Raw genomic sequence first — 24,062 nt, 5'->3', positions numbered from 1 at the left:
GCTTTGTGGTCAGCGTGCCCCAACCTTTCTCTGTGGGGACTAAATGGAGAAGGGCTGATGTGCTGTCAGGGTGCAAATATGTTCGTGAATGGCTGCAGAGTATTGCTATTTCCTTTGCTTTTTTGGCTTGTTTACTGGTTGTAAATACTTCCAAATTTTCTCATGTTTCTGAACTGATCAGAGTTGTGGCTTCTTTTTCCATATACCATGTTGGACAAAATTCGTATATTTAGGAAGAAGGTGGTACAGTGTAGATAGGACTGCGGATAGTGATTTTTCTCTTTTTGTCTGGTTGGGCAGTATAAAGGTGTTTAGGACAACTTAAGGGAGGATCTGCTATTCAGAAGAGATTAAACCTTATCCAGGAGTGTGTGTATGTAGGGGTAGAAGGGTCAGATACAGCCTGACAGTCGAATTTTCAGTGTTTTGCTAGGAAGTCTTTTCTGTTACTTGCGTGCTGCATTGCACTTGGTATCTGCAACATGTGCCTATGCCTTCCTGTTCCTCTGTGTGATATTCTACAGTATTTATGTGCCTGACTTCAGCAACTGGAGAGCAGGAGAAAGGCAGCCCCCAAGTACAGATGAGGGAAATGTGCCTTCTCAGCCTTCCCCAGAGGCAGGGACCTGCTTTGGCCTGTTCATCACCAGAGGAGGTCAGGAGGGTCAAGGTGGCTGTTTTATTGTTCTGAAGAACTACTCTATTCCTCTTTGAGCAGAGGTGAGTTTGCCATCTTTTTGAAAGATGCACACTGGGATTTTCACAAAATACTGGCTCCCTGGCTATAAGGAGTAGCCATGCAGTCTTTTCACATTCAGTGATTTTCAATTTCCCAACCCAAAGTGAAGCTGAAGGATTTCCTAGAGGCTCCCAGGGATGAAAGGATGACTACCATCTGTGTTCGGTCGTGGGGAGAAGTGCAGACTGCTTCATGCAGGCCAGCCCAGATTGCAGAGCCAGGCCATGTTAGTCGTCCTTTGAAAATATAGTCCTATCTGACACTGGAGGGGAAAATTGTCCATACCTGACAGATGTTTACATATTCTTTAAGTAGACCTCCCTTCTGCTGTAATGATTTAAGCCCCTGAAAATACTCTATGCCTGAATTTACATAAAGTAAATCAACCTGCATATTACATCAACACACAGTAGCTGATCATCTCTTTACCTTCCCATCTATCCAACACTTGTGTTTCAGACACTATCATTTTACATCCATTTTTGTTCCCTCCAACCCTTCCAGCCACTTCCTTGCTCCTGGACACCGCTCGCTGCGCACCAGCCTGTTCCACATGGGAACGCTTCTGTGTGTGCATGCTCCTGAAATACGCCCAGAGCTTCGCATGGATGCTCACCTCCTCCATCGAAAGATGCAGGGACTGGTGTGTGTATTTGGGGCTGGAGGTGGCAGATGTCTAGAAGAGAGATTGGGAAGAGATGACAGAGTATACATGGAGGAACTAAGGCAGGGAGGAGCTCTTAGTTGGCTGCGTGCATCTACAGGAGTTGGGAGCAAAGTGAAAGCAACACCATAAGCATCAAATTGTATGCTGTTTGTTTTGGCTGGCTAATGAGGCAGGTTTGAAGGCAGATGCTTCCCTTGTAGACCTTTTAGGAATTGGAGTATTCATATTCAGGAAGGATGAAAATGAAGATACTGTTTTCTGGACTCTCGAGGTAGTGCCAGTCATGTTGTTTGCTTTCTTTAATGCTCACTCAAGAAGTCAAAGCATCTTTATACTTCAAATATAATTATAGATTAGATTTTGTTTAAAGAACATGATTAATGTTGCAAAGCAAAAGTCCATAGTGAAAAGCTGTAATTCTCCCTTTTTGTGACATATGACACAATCTTTAATTATTTAGTTACATTTTTCTCCCTTTTTACGATCTCCATCTTGTTTATTGGGTATGGTAGTTCTCCTACAGCAAAATACTGTTGTATATTATGTTGTCTGTGAGAAAGGTCTCATTTCTTACATTTTGCAGATATTGGAAGAGGAGGGTGGCTGAAGAGAGCTGATGTCCTCCTGCTTTAAAGGAAGTGGCTTCAATTCTTGACAGTTCCCTGCATTGTTAGAAGTGACTTATCACCCAGAAAATAGTTAAACTCTTGATAAAACTTGAGATCTGTGAGCTAATTCTCAGAAAGCCTCATGCTCCTGGATGCAGCCTGTAGTAAAAATATCTGTAATCATGGGTAAAGAAAGCTGTGGGATGTGAAATACTTGAAGAGTGAGTTGCCCCTAAGAGTTTGGGAATACAGAGTCAGTGGGTTTGCTTTGGACTTCAGTCTGTTTGACCTGGATCAATAAATGGATTTAGACTCCAAACTCCCCATGGAGCCAATATGTACGTGTCTTGAGAACCTCGGTTTCCTGTTTCTAATTCCTTATATAGGAAGTAAGGATAACGTGGTGCCTCCTTGTCTCACAAGGGTATCGTGAAGTTAGAGTAAGTACTTTTTGAGAGAGTAAATCAGCCCACTATACAGAAAGTGCAGAAAGAGAGTTGTTAATTCTGTCTTAACAGCGGAATACAGGTAGTTAATAAGCCTTAAGGATAGAACAGAGAGGAAAAAATAAATCCCAAGTGCCTTCCCCATAACTGGCTGTGCTGCCCTGTGTGGTGAATGAGGCAGAGTGGTCTTTGGGAGGGCCAGGGAGGGAAATCGGTGAAGCTGATGGTGTGCAAGAACAGGAAGGAGTAACTTGTGGTTTGATGGCATGCTTTAACGCAAACAATTCCTGATTCTTAACTCTTCCTGCAAGGTGTGCAGTTTTCTCTTACTTAGAGAAAAAAATGAAAATCTCTTCTGTTTGAAAATGAAAGCTGCCGTAGCAGCTGTAAAATTTACGCTCTCGCTAGATGTTCTGGCACCGGGGCGAGAGCTGTGGGTGGCAGTGGCAGCAGAGCGTCGTGCTCTGCCGAGCGGCCCTGCACCCATTGTTGCACATGTGCAGGACAGGGCTGTTGATGTCAGGTCCCAGGTCTGGAGGGAAATGGACTTAGTCCTCTGCTAAAGAGCACCTTTTTCCCCCTCTCTGATTCGTCTTGTCCTTCCTTTTGCACTTTCTGGGGCCTGTCTCCAGTTCTTGGCTTCTTATTCTCTTACCTCTCACCTGCGCTTTCTCATCCCTTCCAGACTCAATGTCAGAGACCAGACACCGTGCCTGCCCTGGCCCCCCTTCCCCATCCTTGTCCAGTTTTCCTCTCACATGCAGTCCCCCTTTTTCCCTTTTCCTGCCTCATTTTGTGCACTGCCTTGGGATCCCTGGCTCACTTCCCACCCTGTTTCGCTCTCTCCCTCTTGTTTTCGAGGCCCTTGTCCCAGTCGTCTTCGCTACCCTCAGGTCTGGCACTCATCCCCACTGCTCTCCGGATGCACGCCTTCCGGTGCCTGGGTGCCGGCAGGCCCGCCACGGCCAGCACAGGAAAGATGGGCTTCCCTCCTCTCCCCTCCAGGGCCTGGACCCACTCCAGTTTGGGCAGCCATGGAAATGAAAGGCGTCTCGGGCTCCTCTGTTCCCAGGCTGGCGCGTGCTCACCTGCTCTGTGGGGAGTCGTTTGGTTGCCCATTGGGAAAGCATGTGAAGTTCAAGCATGGTCAGCAAGGAAAAAGTCCTGGGAGATACTAGTTATTTAGTCTTTAGAGGTCTTTGCCTGCCACGGGTATGCTGTATACTACTATTGGATATGGGTATAAAAGCTGCTTTCCATGTTCAGCATGATCTGAAGTTACTTGAGACTCAGTAGCCAAGAAAGGAATATGGGGAGTATAGGACTTCCAAGGGAAGAGCAATCTATTACCCAGTCTCCCATTTGTCTGGCACAGCAGTGCGCTCTGCCATGCTGCTCCATTGGGAGCCTTGTATTTAGTGAGAGGGCCTGTCAAAATCCTTCAGGCAGCATTCACTGTGAATGATTTGAAATGTATTATTTTCCATGTCCCTCTTTCTGCTTGATCTTTCACTGACATCTTCTACCTCTTGATGTCTTAATATTAGAGAAGGATCTGAGTCTTACACCACTCCGTCCTGCTCAGATTGTAAAAGCTGTTTTGGAGCGTTACTTCCAATGATATTTTGAGGAGATGGTTGCAGATCGGTGGGTTGCTTTGCCAGTATTTCTACTTTCTCTCCTTGCAAATGCTATGAGGAAGAGAACAGAACAAGAGAACTGATGCTTTCCACTGTCTCCTTCAATAGTAAAAAGTACAGATTCCCCAGATAAAGCTTCTAAGCAAGTGAGTAATTAGTTTTGAAATGTAACAGAAACCACAGGGATGTAATCTGCACTGGAAGAGGTTTGTTGATGATGGGATAGTTGGACAGGCAGGCCCTTCTCTAGGTGCAGCTTCTAAAGCTTGCAATAATAGTGCTGTGCTTTGGAGTAACTTATGCCAGTTTTCATTGCGAAGTGAGTTACGATGGGAAAAGCAGTTTGTTCTGCAGACACAACAGCAGCTCGTAGAGCTTTTTTTGGTCTAAATCTGTCTTATATGAAAACCAACCCTAGTCTGTCTTCATGAAATGTATATAATATAAATATTCTAGCCAGATATAAAATGAGGACTTAGCTGTGGCAGCAGTATATCTGTATCTCTGTCTCGCAGTATCTCTGGTAGCTGTTCACAGAACAAAACCAGTGTTACAGTTATCTAAAGACAGAGGAGTACTGTATCTTGAAAGATTGGGAGAGCTGTCGTGAGACAAACAGGGCAGACAGTGTCTAGACCATGCTGTTCAGCACAGGTAGAGTTTCTCCAGGGATCTTTTACTTGTTCAAGTATTTGCGCAAAGAGAAATGAGATAGAAACCTGAGCAAGTTTGAAAGTGTTGTAATAATTTTAAAAATTATTTTGAAGGAAAAATAAAGACATGCTTTTAAAACACTGTAGGATATTTGAGTCTGGATATTATACAATCACACCTCATGACCCGTTATATCTCCACTAGGATGCCAAGGAATCTATGAAGTTGTTTTCTAAACAGCAGTACACAAAGCATTTTTTTTCTTGATGGTATGAGCATTTCCGACTGTAAACTGTGACATTACCAAGTGTGGTATTTCCGTGGTCAAGCACAATAAAGGCTCCTGGTGAAAGACTTAATTAAAAAAAAAATAACATTGAATATTCAATTATATTGAGCAGTTTTACAAACTTATAAAAGAGTGTCTTTTGGGAACAGATGTTTAAATATTTAAAGCCTGCAGGAATTTTTTCTGGTTTTATAGTGTGTTGTACGCTGAGCATACAACTGTGACCATAAATAGGTTTTTCCTGGTGGAAGACCTATGTAATAATTTTGTGGGAGTCTGATCACAAGCTTTGGGCAGAAAGGAAACTAGGCAAGGCCATAATGGCTTCAATTTAACATGTTTGGATGGGCGTTTTCCCCGGGTGCATAACGCTGAGCACTGATGTCGTTGGCCTCTGTGGTTTTAAGCCACTGGGCCATAAGGGTACCCCTTTCGTGCAGTACGGTGTGCATGGTGGCAAGCTCATGAGTTTCTGCTCCATACTCATGCAACACACCATCAGTGCAACAAATCATATCCCATCTCTCTCAACAGGAGAGAGAAGGGGGTCCTGGCATGCTGACTGCTGCATTTTGGTGTTCTGCTAGGGGTTGGTGTGCTCAAGGAAGGGAGAAGCTCCTCCAAAGGGCTGCTGAACACCCAGATTAGGCTCTGGTGCTTGACAGCTCTCCAGAGTAGCCAGCCTGCATTTAGGCAGCGTGAATACCTCTACTATATACTCATACTTGGTTCAGAGAAGTAGTATTTCCCCCAACCTGTTTATTTCTCAAAACCAGAACTGTATCAGATTTTTCCCCAGCTGCTGAACAGTAGTATTAATGTAGTGTGTTATTTATTCTTTTGACATGTTTTTATTTCATCGAAAACGTCTACATTATGCTTGAGACTGGGTATGAGTTGCTGGATCCCTTTCAGAATTCTGTTAAATCTGGAAGTAAATCAGATTACTTTCTTCTACTGTAAGCACATTCGGCTTGGCTTTCACATGAGGTGTTGTATGGGTGAATGAGCCCAGAGCACTCCAGCTGGTGCAACAGCTTTATTTATGCAGAGTGATGGCATGAAAGGGTTTTGGAAAATGCTTTTAATGGCTTCAGGAGGGATTTGTATGACTATTGAACCACCAAACTGCTTTAAGTTCTTACCCACTTTGCTTGTGTTTTCCGGTGACAAACCCCAGGCTCAGGTGATGACCCAGCTGATCAAGAAACCTTATGCTGGCTGGAAACACAAGAGAGAGAGGTTTTCTTAAACTCTCTTTATATGTTCATAGCATTTACCATGCGGCAATAAATCTTCCACAGCCATTCTGTCCATAATGTGAAATAGCTTTTTGCCCACGTGATGATGCTTTTATATCTCAACTTTTAAAAGCTTTAGGTCTTCGTAAAATGATAAGATGTACTTTGTCACTTTTACAACACATTTTATCATCAGTGAAGGACTAGCTGAATTTCAACATGTATTTCATGCATTCTTTACTCCTAATTTTTTTTTCCCCATGGGTTGTTTTTTTTAAATTGCATCTTGTCACTTGTGCAAGCATGCTGAAGTTTTACTTCTTTTTCATAGGTTTTAGTGACAGAATTGGCACAAACAGGTTATGTAAAATGGAAGGGGTGTTGAGGAAACCGAATAGAAGTATATGATACCAGTAGCTTGCAACTTCTTCCTAAGAGTCATTTCTTATGCAGGTAGTTTTGACAACAGGTTGAAAAACATCTCAGAAAGCAGGTTGTGAGTTTCACAGTAAAGAAGAAATATCCCCCCCCTTCCTCGAGAGAAAGCAGAAATTTTATAGAAAAGATGTGGTCTGTTCAGTTGGGAAAGTGGCAGGAAAGTATTTTCAAAGAAAAACACTGTTGAACTTCATGTACAAGTTATAAACACATGATGGTAGCTAAATGGTGATACAATAAATGAAAAACAAGTGGGCAATATTTACTTCAAATTTTAATGTGTCTAAAAAGCATTTGTGTAGAAATATCTCCCTCTGGGCTGTTAAGGGATTCATGGCTCCAGGAGCTCCCCATTTTGCTCAGACTGTGCCCTTGGATTTGAAAGGAAAACACAGTTGTTCGAAGAGTTGCTACCTGAACAATTGGAGCTAATCATCCCCTTGGCTTAGCGGATGAGACATTAATTTTCCTTCCAGGAATAGACAGAGTTACCTGTTTGCCTTCAAGTTGGCTGATTTAAAATCTGAAGAAAAAAACTTTAAAATTGGCTGTGCTGGTTTGAATAGGGTATTTGCCTTCCTGATTCAAGTAAATAGCATTGCTCATGATACAAGGGTACGTAGTGAAGAATAAATAGCGAAGCCAAGTCCTTAGAGGTTGGGAAACGGTCACAACCAGTCCCAAGAGTAACATGTATGAAGAGCGTTGCAGGGGGCTTCTTGGGAAGGGTGAGCATAGGAAGACTTCGCTTATATAATTGCTCACTTAGATATATGTGATGGCTTTGCTTGTGTGAGATGCAGGGAAGAAAAAGAAATGTTCCTTGCCTGCAAGAAGTTTCTAATGCAAGGTTATCCGGAAAATGTAGCATGCAGTGAATCAATATGTTTACTGTCTTGTTCAATATCTTTGACAGTCATCAAAAGTAATTTTTGTTTTGTGGGTTTAAAAAAAATACTTGACTAGACTGGCTTGATTCACAGAACAATCTGTATTTATGCTTAAGGGATGAGGGTTTTTCAGAGACAATTGCAAAAGCATACAGAAATTTATTACTCCACTTGTTGATAGATCTACTGACAGGTGTGTGGTTGAGGAAAAAAGATAGCATACATCAGATTTGCGCAGGGTGGGACTGCTCCTTGCTGACATCTGGCAGAAGATTTGGAATCTGGGACAGCTGCTAGCACCACAGAATTGCAAACAGCTTTAGGACCTGAATGCAATGAAGATAAATGAGCTCCAGTTGGAAGCTGAATGGCCCTAGAGGTAGAAGCAGTAATGAATGTGGGTACTTTGAATGCTGTACAGATAGGCTTGCAAGAGGTGGGTTTTTTTGTCCTGTACATACATAAATGTTGATTATTCTGGGTAGCAGGCTACATTATTGGTGTACTGAATAGTTTGAGTTTGTAAAGCTATGTGTTACTGCTTAGGTCCCTGAATTTAACATTGTTTTATACTCTAGCTGGTTTGGTGTTAACAACTAAATGTACTAGATTGTTCTATGAATCTGAGTACTTTGTCCATCTGCATGACTGTACCATAGAAATGGAGTCAAGGGATAAGACAGTGTCATTTAGAGGTTTTCAGAGTCTGACCAAGATGGGCAAGTTTGTGGGCTATATTCATTTTCATGATAGGTGATGAATTTTATTCTGAGTATTCTGCCTTAATTGAGGGCATTTCTTATTGCTGCAAATTTTAGGAAGTCTGAAGAATACTAGAGTATCCAGTTGCAAAAAGTAGACAGCCATGGTGTTTTCTTGGGCAGGCAGGTTTTAAGAGGTTAATTTTCTGTGTCTTTAGGGACAGGAATAAGAAAAAATAAATTTGTGTTTAGAAATAAAGCCTAGTTTAGGAGCTTCCCCCTCCATTCTGTTCTCCACTGACTGTGCAGGGGATTAGATGTGAGCTTCTCTTTAATGCTTATCTTCTTGACTATACCTCACCTAGAGCCTCCCTACTTCTGACTTCATAAAACAGCCATCATTTACAACACTGCTTTTTTTTTTTTTTTTTTTTTTAAATACCAGAAGGTAGCCCAATGGTAGAGAAGAATTGGCTTTTTATAATACTTCCTTCTCAGTTTGAATATTGTGGATATGAGCAGAAAGGGCAGACAGCAGTCTGAACAGGAATGCAGAAGCTACTTTCTCCTGCAATGTTTCCATTGGAGGCTGAGCAACCAAGCTGAGTCTGCTGGGTATAAGCAGAGAAGCAGGCACCCAGCACCTGTGTCTATACTACTGCCCTTCAAGCTTGAGCTGTTTTTCTGTTAAGAGCTTTTGGTATCACATTTCTTTCCTTCCATGAAAATGCTGGTCCATTAGCCTAATGAAAAGTTTCTGGATTTATGTTGAATTTCTAATGTATGTTTTTCTTTGTAAGGACCTTCATGTAATTTCAAGGCTGTATGAGATTCTGTGTGGAATAATGTGAAGCATGAATGGCGTGTTAGTGAGGCAGTTGTTCGTGGGTTTTGGTAGTTCCTTAAGAAAATCAGACTTTAAAGAGAAAATTTTCCAAGAAATCATAGAATGGTGTGAGTTGGAAGGGACCTCAAAGATAATGTAGTTCCAACGCCCCTGCTATGGGCAGGGACACCCTCCACTAGACCATGTTGCCCAAAGCCGTGTCCGACCTGGCTTTGAACACTGCCAGGGAGGGGGCATCCACAGCTTCTCTGGGCAACCTGTTCCAGTGCCTCACCACCCTCACAGGGAAGAATTTCTTTCTAACATCCGATCTAAATCGACCCTCCTTCAGCTTGAGGCCATTACCCCTTGTCCTATCACTCCATGCCCTTGTAAACAGTCCCTCTCCAGCTTTCCTGTAGGCCCCTTCAGGTACTGGAAGGCTGCTATAAGGTCTCCCTGGAGCCTTCTCTTCTCCAGGCTGAACAACCCCAACTCTCTCAGCCTGTCCTCATAGGAGAGGTGCTCCAGCCCTCTGATCAGCTTCATGGCCCTCCTCTGGACTCTCTCCAACAGCTCCATGTCTCTCTTGTACTGGGGCCCCCAGAGCAGGATGCAGTACTCCAGGTGGGGTCTCACAAGAGTGGAGTAGAGGGGCAGGATCACCTCCCTTGACCTGCTGGTCACACTTCTTTTGATGCAGCCCAGGACACGGTTGGCTTTCTGGGCTGCAAGCGCACACTGCCGGCTCATGTTGGGCTTTTCATCAGCCAACACTCCCAAGTCCTTCTCCTCAGGGCTGCTTTCAATCCATTCTCCACCCAGCCTGTAGTTGTATTGAATATTCTCCCATGAGAAACTGCCGAAGACTCATAAGACAACAGTGACTTCAAAGCTTTTAAACCCCACCCCGTTGCCCCTTCCTCCTCTGCTGCAGACTTCTCCTTCCGCCGAATTGTGTTTGTTTTGTATTTGTGAAGAAGATAAATCTGTCACCTCTAGGTATTCCCACGCAGCTGTCCCATGTGGTGCCTGGTGACTTCACACTCAAGAAACAAATTTTGGTTACTGTTATTTGCCTGGAACAGGGCTCATCCAGTCACTTTGTTTAGCATGACTTGAAAATTTGCCATTTATTACTGCAATGGCTAGCTGTGTGCATCGTATCTGCTGCCTCATGGGCTTTCACCACTGCTGTGCCTGGTGCGCATGAGCTCTCTGCTGAGCAAGTGGTGAGGATGGTTTCTTTCTTTAGCACCAATTCATCATAACTTTCAAAATAGTGGTTTTTAGCAAAGAAATCACATTAGTGTTATTTAGATGAATAATGTAAATTTTTGTAATCACCATATTTGCTTTGTGCAAGACTGCCATGGACTTGCAGAAATTAACTGGGATAATGTTTACAAAATACAAAAACCTGAGCTGTGTTGTCTCTCTGTCTGCTCCCCATCATTTCTGACTGAATTTGGTTTCAGTCTTCCATGTCCTCTTACCTTGTTATATTATTTTATTATTATTTTTTTAATGTGGGTTCAAGAAACTTGCTCCCTTATTTCATATTTATGGTAATTTGGGTATATTAATGAAAATGCATCTTCATTGACAATGTATGCTGCGGGTACAGAATTTTCCCTTACTGAAGGTGAAGGTCTGCTACGTGCTTTTGGCAAGGCTGTACATTTATACCTACTTTGCTCTTGTCCATGGGGAGGGAAAAGGAAACATGAAGGAGCAGCACATCATATGAGAAGTGGGCTTGGTTGATAAATTAGCCTCTGCAGTGGGGCAGCTGAGGTGCAGACATGTCCCGCTCTCTGCTTTGGAGCATTCATGTCCTGGTGCAGGAGTAGACTGAGCCTGGGAGAGAGGTGGCATCTTCACCCTCATGGTTAGATTTGCCACAGCTGCTTTCTCTGAGCTCTCCACATGTGATCAGTGTGTATTATCCTGTCTTTCCTTATAACTTATTTATTATGATTCCTTAAACTTACTCCAGTTTGTCAAGTTTTATGTTTTTCTGCAAATATGAAGGTGCTTGGAACTGAAGATGAGTACTTGACAGGAGTGTTAGCTAGCAGTATTCACAGTAGTCCTTTCCACAGCTGAAGCTTTCAAAAAGTTTTACAACAAGCTGAGAGTTAAAAGCACCTGTGAGCAGTTTGCCTGGACTTCCCCTCTTTCTCCTTGCTGCTTCACATCCATTATCCTTTGAAAGATCTGGATTGAATTTGTTCCTCTCTAGTCCTCTGGTGCCTTCCTAGTTCTCACTGATGGTTTATAAGACATTGAGTCTGTTTGAGTCATCTCATCCAGTGTTATATTGATTACTTCAATCTCTTTCAAATGTTTCATTGCCATATGAGGTGGGAGACAGTGTTGGGCCAGCTTCTGAGAAGCCTTGACTGCAGCTCTGGCACTTTAGGTCTGCCTGGTGACTTTACAAGCCAGTCACACCGTCCCACTCTGACTCAGGCTTCCCCACCTTTAAAAGGAGAATAGTGAGCTGTGCAGCTTTCTGTTTTGTCCTGTGAAAATGTGTTTAAGCAAAGCAAAAGAAGTGAAAAAGGTCTCCCCCTGTAACAGGAGTCATCAGACTTTGGGAACCTCTTGCATCAAATGTCCAAACCTCATTGCCTGATCTAGAAGAGCAGAGTGGTTAACAGGTCAGATTAGCATCTATTCCAACATGAGCTCTGCTCATGTTTCTAGCAGTGGCTTATTGATTCTCTTTTCCTCAGGATTTTGTAATTTTTGTAACCCTTTATTCTCACCACCTCCCACCCCCACAACCCTCTCCCCCCCAAAAAAAAGAAAGAGTGCTGTTCATGCTCCTAGTTCTCTTTAGACTAAGTCAGTTTGATTCTTAGTTCATCCTGCAAAAGAAAAACATGTGGATACTGTAATTGGCCCGAACCTTTCCAATGCTGTAAAAGGTGCCTGTTTTGGACATGGAGAACTAAAACGGCTTTATGCTGAACCACATCGTGGCCTTTGCCCAGCTACTGCGTAAGTATATACAGAACATAAAATTTTCATCTAAGCATGCAGTATCTGTGTAAAAAGATTGTTAACACGTGATTAGAACAAAACCACATTTGCTAATCTATCTAATGGCAGTTGTAGCTTTTTTGCCTTCCAGGTGTTTCACGTAGAGTTAGGTGAGATGGCTTGAGTCAGTCTAGTGGCCTGCCAGCAGCTGGCTGGGCTTAGCTCACTCTGGCCTTAGGTTTGCCAGCCTGCTGAGAGCTGATTTAATCTGCTAACCCAGTGAAGAATGAATACAGAGTTGGGTTTTTTTTTGGGGGGTTAGCAAGGTGCATTGGCTCGGTGAAGGGTCTGGGGAGGGTGAGAGTCAGTGCATGGTATCAGGCAGGGGAGGAGCAGGAGGTTCCGAGGCTCCTCTGTGAGCAACTCGGCTGTCTCGAATACCTTCTCCCCTTGCACAGGTTGGGATGCAGGTTAGCTCTCTGCAGCAATCTCTCTCCATCTTTGCAGATGCTGCTGTGCTACTGAGAAGGTAAATCTGCACCCAGCAAATCTGCAGCACAAATGATAGATGTTATTTTGGCCCTGGGTTTCACCAGCTGTCAAAAAGAGCAGGCAGAAACTTTTAATTTTCACAGTTCAGGTGTGTTCTTTTTTATTTGCCACAATCTTGGCTTCCATACCAGTTGTCTACCTCCACTTATATTTTGCTTAGAGCTGCCTGTGTTGGAGTCTGGTGGCCACTGCTTTTTCTTCTCCATTAATACCCTCCCCAATTCATCAATGTCTTCTTTCTACTAGAGTGTCTTTAAAATTCCTCATCTTCTGTCCAAACTTGTTCCTTGTCCTCATTGTGACAGGCATTAGGCATCCTAATCCCCCCAGGTTTGTTTAATATTTGCTTAATACTCTTCTGTTGCATTCTGTCATCTTACTTCTTGGTTTTCTAGACCAAAGTGATTTCGAGAAAGGTACACAGCTTGACTGATGCACTGCGTTATTTTAGAGAGAGTAATTGTCATAATTTTTCAGGCCTCTTTTACATAAAAGCATAATAAAGATACCATGTTGATGTTATAGCACAACAGTGAGTGAGACTAATGTCATACAGAAAACAGCCTTAAATAATGTCCAGTGCCACATGCTGATGTTTAGATATACGTACAGATTAAAAAATGAAAGGTCTGCTTTTAATTTTGTAAGTAGCAGATGCATGTGATCAGGGTTGAACAATACTTCTTAGATCTTTGCTTCCAAAGGGAAGTGTGCGTGTGTAACTGAATGGTTCAATATGTATTTATTACAAGAGTTTCTATCTTAATAATAATAACAAAAACAACCTCTCAGCTGTATATATGGAGTGGTTTGGCTTGTACCTTTCCTCTATGATTTTTTTGGCTCCTAAATTTGGGTCTTTTCTCCTTGTTTCACTAAGTTTATTGGCCTGTCTGAATGTGTGTGTGTGGGCCACTAGATCGTCTAGTCAGAAGAACATTTATAGAAAGGTTCAAGCTCTGTAATATTTCCTTGTGTTGATTATTTAATGGTACTGCTTGAACTGACTGGATTGATTCCTGTGTTTAGGATTTAATGGAAAGAACAGATTTCTTTTTCATCCACTTTAAATGTCTGTACCTAGCCAAAACCTATCGTAGTAACACAGCAATTGTAGAGGTCCTTTCTGCCGTGTAGGCACTGTCTGTGGTATATGGTTATTTCAGAAGAGCTCTCAAAACAGCTTTTGAATTAATAAGGACATGGGCAAGTATCTTATCAGTGGCCCTTCCAGACAGGGTGCATGTGTTACCTTTTTAAATGTCCCCATGTACTTCACATGCATGAAAAGCAGATTTATTTGTAAGTAGACCTGGAGTCTTGCTACGTAGAGCTTGGTCTCTTCTGGAATTCCTGCCTCCAACTGCAGCTTTCTTGTTGGCACTTCTTGTTTCATAAAAAAAAATTAATTAAATTAAATTGATTTTATTCTTTTAATTCTTTTACATTTTAGATTACAATGCCAATTGAGGAAAAATTTGCCTTTCACTAGTATTTGGCATGCACTTGGATAGGTTTCACAAGTATCTCCAACCCTGCTGGGTAGGATAGTGCTGGTTCATTGCACAAGTTTGCCTGTGGGTTTTTGTTCTCCTTCACTTACATTGAGCTGATATGTAGAAGTGTGTGATCGCTCATTTTTCATTCCTTTCATTCTCAGCTAACACTTTTTTTTCTTCTTTTAGTCAAGGTGCTTTTAAAAAAATTTTTACTCCAAGCCGCTTGCTGTGTTAAAAATCTGTGGGAACAAATTAGTCAGGATATGGAAGAGTTATATGTACTAAATAGTATATCCTGCTGAAGACAGGACCATTTTTATTACGTCCTTACAGAAGGAATGGGTATCTTATTACACAGTACTGTTCTTTATAGTGTACTACAGAACTGGTGATGCATTCACTAATACATAGGCTATCCTTTGCTTTCTATTTTTCCCATAGGCTGCGTGGTATTTGTAATCTGGGAGTAAAAGCCAGACAATAATGCCAGTACTCTTCTTGTGCCTCTGTTCAGCTGGAAAGTTGCATTTCCATTCTTTCTGTGTGCTACATGTTTTCTATTGGTCATTGATCAGCATATGACAGTCATACAGAATGGAAACGCAATTACCAAGAAAGATAAATAGACAGTAGCAGCGGGTTTCATCAGAAACTCAGCTAGAGTGTCAAAAGGGTGGGGTGGAGGAGAGGGGGGAAGTGAAATAAGAATCTAGTATGATGTGTAACATTTGACAAGTAAAACTAACGGTCCTTGAATTAAAAAAAGAAGGTTCAAAGTTGTGACAGTTAATGCAAAATCACACTGAATCACTGTTGTAGGTCTGCTCCCTTTTTAGGATAGAATAATTATTTAGCAGAAATGTGCTGTGTAATGTGGTGTGAAAGCTGCACAGAAACAAAATTAGCAAGCCATTTTCTGGGGTTTATGTGAATATGAAGCAGCCATCCACATTCAGCTGGGGGCACAGGTGAGCTGGTGCGGGTGTAGCCTTCCCCTAGCACAGCAAGGAAGGTGTGTTCCTTGGTGTTCCCCTCCCACTTACAGGGCTCCATGGGAAATCAGATTTCCCTTGCTTTTCCCAGTGAGTGTTTTTGCTCTGGCTTCTTCGGGACTTCCCAGTACCATGTACTCATAGACCTTGGCCCATCAGTGGGATCAGGCCAGGCTCCAGGTTCTAGGGCAGCTTTGGTCCCCAAAGGAAACAAAATATTTAGGCCATGTAATTGTGGTCATTTTGTATCCCTTTGGCTTTCCTGCTTTGCAGACCCTTAGGCAAGGTGGAGGCTGTAAGGACCAAAGGAAAAAAATGCTGCTATGCCGAGCAGGGAATGATGGTCGGCAAATGGTGAGTTATTCCACCTGCTCTCCTCACCTCCCTTCATTCTCTGGGAGCCTGATTCATAAATACATAAAAATTAGCATAATTCATTGAAATCTGGGTTCTGTTGTGCTGTGTTTCCAATATAGTCTTGTTTCCTTTTCCAGGAGGAAAGACATGCTTCCCCATTGTGCAGTACTGTAGCTGATCTATCAGCCTTACCCCCAGGAGGTGATTAGCTTGTCTCTTTTGAAAAATATAAAGTTTTCCTGGTTTTGTTGTCTTCATATGATACATTTAAAAAATTACCACAATGGTTATTACTTTGTGTTAATGGTCACATGGTTTATTAGCTGCAAGTATATATACCATAATGCTTATGTGCAAGAACTTTTATAAGTGATACGGTTTTCTTTGCCCTTATTCTTTTATCAGATATAAGAAACTTGTTTCTCTAAACATGGGTGAGACAGAGCAGAGACCAACAGCAGGATCCCGGTTAGGAGCTCAGGAAAATGCTGGGATCAGTACCTTGGAGCATGGACAGAAACCACCTATGACACCTCCAGGAAAACTCATCTCCATCAAAATTCAGATGCTGGATGACACACAAGAAACTTTTGACGTTCCGGTAAGGATGTGGAAGTTGGGGTGGCTAAAGATTATTCAGGCATTTCTAAAAACTCATGTTTTAAAACCAGTTCTCTTTTTATTGCAACTCTGATTCTTTGGCTAATGAATTCATGTTGTGGAGAAAATGTCTGTTATATCAGCATTAAATAGATCATGGTGTAATAGAATCACATTAAACAGTGAAGTGAACTGTAAATTACAGTTATTATTTTGTTTCTGTTTGAACAGCTTCAGAAGAGGTAAAATTCCTTGGTGTTTTCTTTTTTTTCTTCAAACATTACATTAATGATTTTCTCTACTTTCTGAACAGTTTATGTATTTCCTTGGTGCTGTTTTGTTTTTGATCCAGTAAATCGTAGATCTATACAGATTTGTTTCCTTTTCCTCTGGGAAGTCATTAGGATGGTAACTTGAAATCATCAAAGTTTTCACTAATTTCTGTCACTCTTACTGATACCAAGTGCTCACATGCATTGAGTGCAAGGAATCACAGCAGTCTCATCTAAAGTTTCTCTATACAGTCAGTGCCCATTGAAATTAATCTAGGTTTGTACTTGCCAAAGTACAAAGGAAACGAGTTATCACTGCTTTTGTGTGAGATCAGAAGAATGAGTTTGAATTAGTTTTGGTACAAAACGATTTTGTTTTACACTGTCTAGCTGTTAGTATGATTTTAACACACCATGCCTAGGTGATTAACATGTAAGGTGTTTGAACGCTGTTGCTGTTATGAAAGTGTACTGGAATGTATATTTTTTCAAAGTGCTCAGAGTTCAGTGAATAGGAAACTGGAAACCTGAGTTCAAATTTCATCCTTTATTACTTGCATTTTATGTAGCTACGGTAACTTCCATGCCTTCATTGGCACAGTTTTCCCTTCTGTGAAATGGGAGGTTACCAGTGAGGTACTTAGCTCTTACATGTATAGTGCTCTGTGAAAGCAGTTGTGGTCACTGCAAAAATGTTATCCCTCTATCAAAGATGAAGGAATTTGGATAAGGAAATTCCTCGTGAAAAAAAATAACTTTTTACCTGTTTATAAGGTTTTGTTTGTTTTGTGTGTGTACACACACATGCATTTTGGTCTGCTCTCTGCTCCTGTTTGTGACCTGACTACAACTGTGTGTTCAGTCTCAGATTATCTTTTAGTAGAAAGTAAATTCTCTGGACAGGTATTTGTGAACTGAACTGTCAGCAAATGAAATGCTTGTGTATGTAGCAATGTGTTATGTTTTTGTGCCCTTCAGAATGCCTATCAAATATCCATAGGAAAAAGACTAAAATTAGCAGTCTTTGGGTAATCATTGCTGTTCAAAAGTGTAGTTCTAGTTTAAATTATCAAATGCTAATGAAACTTGTGCTGCTTATTTTATGTGGTACAAATGTCCTTGTTAGCCCAGAGATGACTTTTTTTTCCCCTGCAGCTGCTATTTCACCATACTTTAGAAATTATATGCAATTTGTAAGAGTTAATAATCCTATTTAACAAACACTTAGTAGGAACTATTTTGAGATCAAGTCCCTTTCATCAAATTGTTTCGAAGCAAACGTAAGTAATGAGTGAATGCAGTGCACCCGTATAACTCCAGCTTTGCTTCTGAAAGTTTGAGGAAACAGTATGTTTTTGATCTTCAGTATTAGATGATGTCCACATTACTTTTTGTTTTTTAAACTTCAGGAAGACCTGGGTTTAAAAAGCCTCTCTGTTCAGATCACTTCACTATGATTATTTTCTGAGGCTTTTATTTCATAAATACATCTATTGAAGGAGAGTCCAGTTGGTTTTAAAGTAAAATCTTGTGGTGAGATTTGCAGGATGCTTAGATTCTAAAGTCTCTTAGAGCATATTACTAAAGCCTTTTGTCTTCAAGGTACGTATAGTCAAATGGAGCAATTCACATTGTTGTCAGCTTGCTCTAAAAGGCATTAATTTTTTAGCCTCATCTCACAAAACTGAAAAACTTTTAATGCGTCTAAATTGAGATGTTTATTCACATTGGAAAACCCATCTTCCCATTTACAAGCTTGCTGTTTTCAGCCAGATTGGTACAGTATACACAGAAAGTGATATCATTTCAACAAAATGTTTTAGGAGCAGCAAATGTGGCTGTGGGCAGATGTTAAACATACATGTCAAAGCACATCTGTGGGCTTGCTTTCCAGTGGAGAATTAAAGGCTTTTTGCACGATTGAAGGTCTGAACTATTCTTTCAAAACTTGAGTTGCCATGGTTATGAAAACAACCTTCCAAATATGATAAAAGTATAAAGTGAAAAGGCTTTTTGTTTCCTACAGTTTCAGGATTTTTGCTGGATGTTCTTTTCTCTTCTTTGGCAAATGGGCCAAACTTTGAGTAGTTTATTGCTGCTTATAATGTGCTTTGTAGGACAGTATGAAGTTTAAGTCATGCCAGTTTATTATTTGCTTGTGAACTCTGTGTAGAAACAGATACTGATGCTACTTCTTCCTAAATTTGGGGGAAGTAGTTGGGACTGTCCATCTGTCTCATCCTTCTTCCTTGCTACTCCTACAATTTCTTTTATAACAGCTTCAACCTCTCCATTAGCTAAAACTGGAAAAAGATCTTGTCTGTGTGCTGTTTTTCTTGGGTTTGCGTTTGGTTTGGGAGTGTTTTGGTTTGGGTTTGTTTATTTGTTTTAAATTATCTTAGCACTTAGGCAATTCCCTTTCTCTCATCGTAAGCTAATGACTTGTTTTTATTAGAGCTAAATCCTTCAGATTTCTATGTCTGTTCTGTAGGTAATAAACCAGGAGAAAAATGTGACGTGCTTCCATTCCCACCCAGTGCTGCTGCTCTTTGGGCTGTTTAGAAATGAAGTAAATCTGTCCTTCTAAAGGAAAGTTGATTTTTACTGACCAGCTATTGGTGTTAGCATTTTAGTGCTTTGTAATCATACTGTGTCCAGCTCATTGTACTAGCTTCTCACAAGGGAAAAAGAGTTAAAAAAAAATGGAAAGAAAGAGACATCCTCATGGTTTCATATGGGCCTGTAAATGATTTTTTTTTTCCTAGGGAAAAAAACCCCATGAAGTATATGGAGAGAGTTTGTGTGGGAGACTTGAAAAATAGAAGCCCACAATGAAGATCTTTTCATCAATCTTTGCAAATTCAGCATTGTAAAAGGAAGGGAACATAAGAAAAATCTTATCTTCTGCTTGCTGTTAAAAGACACTATTTCATTGCAGAATATCCAAACATTCCTATATTCCAAAAAGCCAGTGAAAGCTAGAATAGATAAACCTGGATCTTTTACATATAGCTAGTGTTCCTTGCCAGCCCAGTTAGCAGGTTTCATGACCCTTTTCAAGCAAATGCAGGTGCTTGGGGGAGGTGGGGGAAAGGTAGGCACTGCTGCTTTCTAAAAAGTTTATCACAATATTACTTTCACTTCATATTTGCTGCCTTTAACATAAAAGGAAAGTATAACATTCATCAATTATCTTTTTGAACATATTTTTCTCTGTTCTGCTATGAAAAGATAAATTACATAGAACATACTTCCCCTTTTTAAGTTATTCAGCTTTTTCTGACTGAATTTCTGTACCTTTAGTTTGTTGTCTGTCTCAGACAGGGGCTGGCTTCAGCTGCAGTTATAGGTGATGAGTGCCTGAAAATCAGGCTGCTAGTTGAAAGCTAATGATCATACAGTGCTTGCAGCTGTTGGTCATGGTCTTGGCTTTGTGAAGGGGTTGCATGCAAGCGTGGAATGGATTTTTGTCTCCTGCTTTTTGTTTCTAATTTCCAGTTTGGCTGTATTTATCAAAAAATTTGTTGAATATGCTAACTGAAGACTGCAGAGGTCCAGAATACACTGGTCTGTTTCAGCTAGTGTTTGGCTGGGTTTTGACTCTGAGATAAAATGAGCAAATACAGTCCCTTTCTGCTAGGTAAGAGGAAAACAGCTTTAGCTAAAATGAGCAATGCGAAGGAGGAAGAACATCTTTTCACCCCTGTACACATAATGATAATTATATATGGATAGATCTTGGGCATTTTGAAAGGTTGACACTTCTACCATAAGATTTGCAGAACCCAACACTGGCGAATAGAAGTTGTGTGTTATACAAGAGACCGTGGAGGTGTACAGTTCTGCTTGATTTTGCTCTGGATTTATTTTTACCTGTCTCATCTAAGTTAGTTGGAAAACAATGGGATTGATTCCACAAAACCATAGTAAAACATAGGGATTTTTGTTTTAATATGGTCTCCCCTGTAGAGTCAAACCAGTTTAAGTAAAAAAGAAATACAGTTTTTAAGGAACAGTAAAAATAGCTGATGGTTGCATCTACTTCTTCTGGGGAAGAAAACCCTTTAATGTTTAGCATTTATGCCATTTATATTTTATTTACTTCTGTAGTTGTTTCAGAGCCAGGAGTAATCTGCTTTAAAACTACTCTTAAGCAGAAAGAGTTGGTGTCGTTCCTTTCTGGGTAATGCTGAAGACCTGACTGATTCTCATGTTAGACTGCTGGGGTGATTCGGTGACTCAGACCAGGTTTAACCTGACTGACATGATGCCTGTCACTGATCATATCCTACTCTCTGAGTGAATGATGCTGATATGACTGGAATGATACTACTGATGCTAAATAGAAAGTCAGACTTGTTTCTTTCCCATTAGCATCAAAGGTGAGATCAAAGTATATCACAGAAAGTAAGGATTCTTCTTCTGGTTAGGATCCGGTCTCTTTAATTAAAACCAAACCAAAGTCCTCTTTATTGTGTCTGGAAGAAAATAGTTGCTGCCTCTTTGTGGCTGTCTTTTGGAAAGACCAAAACATGCTTGCCTATCAGATTACTCAAGTTTATTAAACATCGGGTTTGTGTCTTACGTAAACTTTCTTTCCCTCTGAATGTGTTCAAGCTTTGTGAAATATGCAGGCTTGGAAAATGTCATCCGCTCTGAGGGATTAACACCTGGTTTCTTAAGCAACAGGAGTCTCTTAATAGAAAGCAGGGTGAGGGTATAATCCTTAGTAAACATCGCTTGTAAACATTTCATTTCAATTTGCTTTTCTCTCAGAAGAGAAAGGCTTCCTCATCTTTAGGTTATCTGAAAATAAAGAGAATAAAGATCCAATGGTCTTGGTCTACAACTATTTATCTTCCACTGGAGTTCGGCTGTAGTGCCTTGGCAGGGAATTTCTGTGCCCCAAGTCCAAATTTTCAGAGAGAAGGACTTCATAATCCTGCTGCGTTTCTGTGTCTTAAGGCTAGTGTTCTGGGTGGGTTTTTTTTGTTTGGCTGGTTTTGTTTGTTCATGCAGCCGTATGATGGTGGTTCATATTCCCCTTGTGGGGGAAATGCCTTCCATTAAATGTACTCCCCACCAACTTCAGGCTAGTGTAAGCATGCCAGAAAAAGCTTAATATTAGAAAGGCTCAGTACTTAACAGCAAAGATAATGTGTGCTTTGTTATAAATTTGCACGAGCATTGTGTTACTCTATTAAATTCAACGTTTCAGTCACGGTTTTATAAATGTTTAAATTATTTTCTGTAACGTTTATGGGTTACGGTAATTGCTTTGTCCTAGGTATTTAGCCCTGCCCTGAATATGCATATGATAACCAGTGAATAAAACAATTTTATAAAAAGAGCATTAGACAGTAAGGCAATGCAGAAACATGAAACAGTGTTCCATGCTTTCTTAGCCAGCTTCAACTTCAATTCAATACGAATTGCATTTTTTTCCAGCTTAGGAAGTGAACAGCAGGTCAAATGTCAGTTATTCATCAGTCTGAGACTTTCTTTTCTTCTCATGCCTGAAATTATTTGGCCATCACTATCAGACTATTTCCAATGAATATCAAGTATTTAAATATTCACTAATTGTCACACCAACCCTGTTGGATCTTCTGAAATTACAAGAAAAGCATTTTTTTTCTATAATTCTGAAATGCATCAGTTTTTCTCAGCAGAAGATTATTAGTAGATAACCAGTAAACTGCAATTTTTGTTGACAGATGATTCGAATGTCCTGATGAAAGACAAGGGATTTTAGTGACTCGTGTTAATAATTCATGTGCTTTTCAAAACAGAAGAGAGAATTATCCACAGGCAAACTTCTGTAACCTGAGGCAGCAGGCTGTTTAAACTGCTGATTTCTTTGTTATGATATTCCATAGAATGAACAGAGTAAGTGGGAATATAATTTTCAGTGCCAACAGATCCAGTCCATTTTCAGACTGGATTGATGTATTTGAAGATAACCGGAAAATGAACGTAATTTTCTTGAATGAATTAGCCTAACTTGTAATCAGGGAAGGCTTCTCAAATAATGCCTTTTCACCTCTCTTGATTCAGCTGACTCACCAAGTCACACATGGATGCTTGGGCCAGCACAAAGCAGAGGACAGGGCTGGCTCTGGATGAAGAGCTGCCCTAGCTGAGGGGGTCAGTGAAATCATGCTGTTAATTTTGCTAACCATGTCTGTGCCTGTAAGTTGGTTTGCACAGTACTGGGGAAGCTGGATTTGTGCTCAGAGGGGGCAGCACTGACTCCCTCCCCAGCTATGGGGTGTTCGCTTCTGCCACCCTGTTTGGAGGTGGCAGCTGTCCAGGGACAGTGGTGTTTACTGTCTTTCTTCTCTTCAAAGTGCGTGTGTATGGGTGAGTGGGTTGTTAGTGGTAGAAGCAGAGGCTGATGTTGGCTAGACTATGTTTTCCTGTTTTAGGGCCAACGGGAGGGATGTTCTGCCTCTGGTCAGAGGAAGGAGGGGAGCTGAACTGTTGTGTTCTTCTTTCCTTCACCTCGAGGCTGAGGTTAGTCTCTTCTGGCTTTAAAGATTTTAAAACTTGATGTCAAAGCCTCGGCTAATTACTCTTAGCAAAGTTAGAGCGAAAACATGGTTCCTTCAACAGACTGTTCATCGCTCTTGTCTTGAACATGTATTTTAGGATGAGATTAATTGCTCTCTAGAGGTTCTTGGGTATCCCTGTAAGGGGAGCATAGGATGATAGCTTAGACTTCATTTATCATCTAGGCACATAACTTCTTCCACAGGAATTCCTTTGTTTCCTTTTAGTTCTCAACCATGCCAAAGTGATACGTGAGTCTTCCCTGCACCCCATAGCTGTCTGTCTGTCTAGCTCGGATATGCTGGGGTAGGTATATTTACTTGCCAGTAGTGCTGCTTTGCTCTTTGTTGTAACAGGGAACAGTTGTAACAGACATGCTGTGGAGGAACAGTCCGTTGGTGCTATGCTGCGGTGGTGCACATGCATGCCATGATTTTTTTAAGCCCATTCTTTGTCAGCTCAAGGTGGTCAAGCTTAAGTTACTTTCCTTAAGCTCTGTACAAAAAACAGTTGTCTGCTTCTGGCCATATGCTCTAGAGGGGCATAGTAAATGAGTAGGAGAAGCTTCTGGGAGAAAATACCTGCCTTCCTCTTCCCTAAGTGTGATTGATTAAGTAAGTGTTTGTTGTCCATAGCTAAAGAAATGCGGTGTAAGTGTGATGCTTTGCCAAGAGCACAATCTCGTGTTAGACTTGAGGCATTTCAAAGCATACCCGGTTTACAGTCCTGCAGTGAGCAACAGATCAGAAAACTTGGGCTCAGATGCAAAGCGCTACTACTAAGTGGTGGTATCACACAGCATGATGAATGGCCATTTAGAGCACTGTGAATTTCAGTAACTTGAAATTGCAAGTAAAAGCGTATCTCTCTGTAACTTGTTCTCTCACCTATTTGAGAGATGAAGGAACCTTTATTGTGGAATCCCTGTGCAGTTGCTTTCCTCTGTTATTTTGAACAGAATGGAAAGCTCTCTGTGGAAACAAGGGCTTAAGCAGTACATCAGTGGTAAAAGAACAGCAACATTTTATAAATTGTCCATTCGTTTCCCTTTCAGTTCATTCTCAGTTGAATATGGTCATGTGTAAACAATTTTTTGCCTGGTGGTAAT

The 24,062-nt window shown here is 41.0% G+C and overlaps 1 protein-coding gene across 4 annotated transcripts in view; it reads left to right on the top strand.

Annotated features, from left to right (window-relative positions):
• Window positions 1–24,062, top strand: part of FARP1 (FERM, ARH/RhoGEF and pleckstrin domain protein 1) — a 217,516-nt gene that overhangs the window by 29,367 nt on the left and 164,087 nt on the right. For all 4 annotated transcript variants that reach the window (XM_075741088.1, XM_075741077.1, XM_075741067.1 and 1 more), the window contains exon 2: window positions 15,936–16,131. In XM_075741088.1, coding sequence (XP_075597203.1) covers window positions 15,961–16,131 — 171 coding nt within the window. In that variant the 5' untranslated portion in view covers window positions 15,936–15,960. The remainder of the gene's footprint in view (window positions 1–15,935; window positions 16,132–24,062) is intronic.

Source organism: Balearica regulorum, chromosome 1, assembly GCF_011004875.1.
Source record: "Balearica regulorum gibbericeps isolate bBalReg1 chromosome 1, bBalReg1.pri, whole genome shotgun sequence".
Lineage (NCBI taxonomy): Eukaryota > Metazoa > Chordata > Aves > Gruiformes > Gruidae > Balearica > Balearica regulorum.
This window is presented reverse-complemented; position numbering and strand designations above follow the sequence as displayed.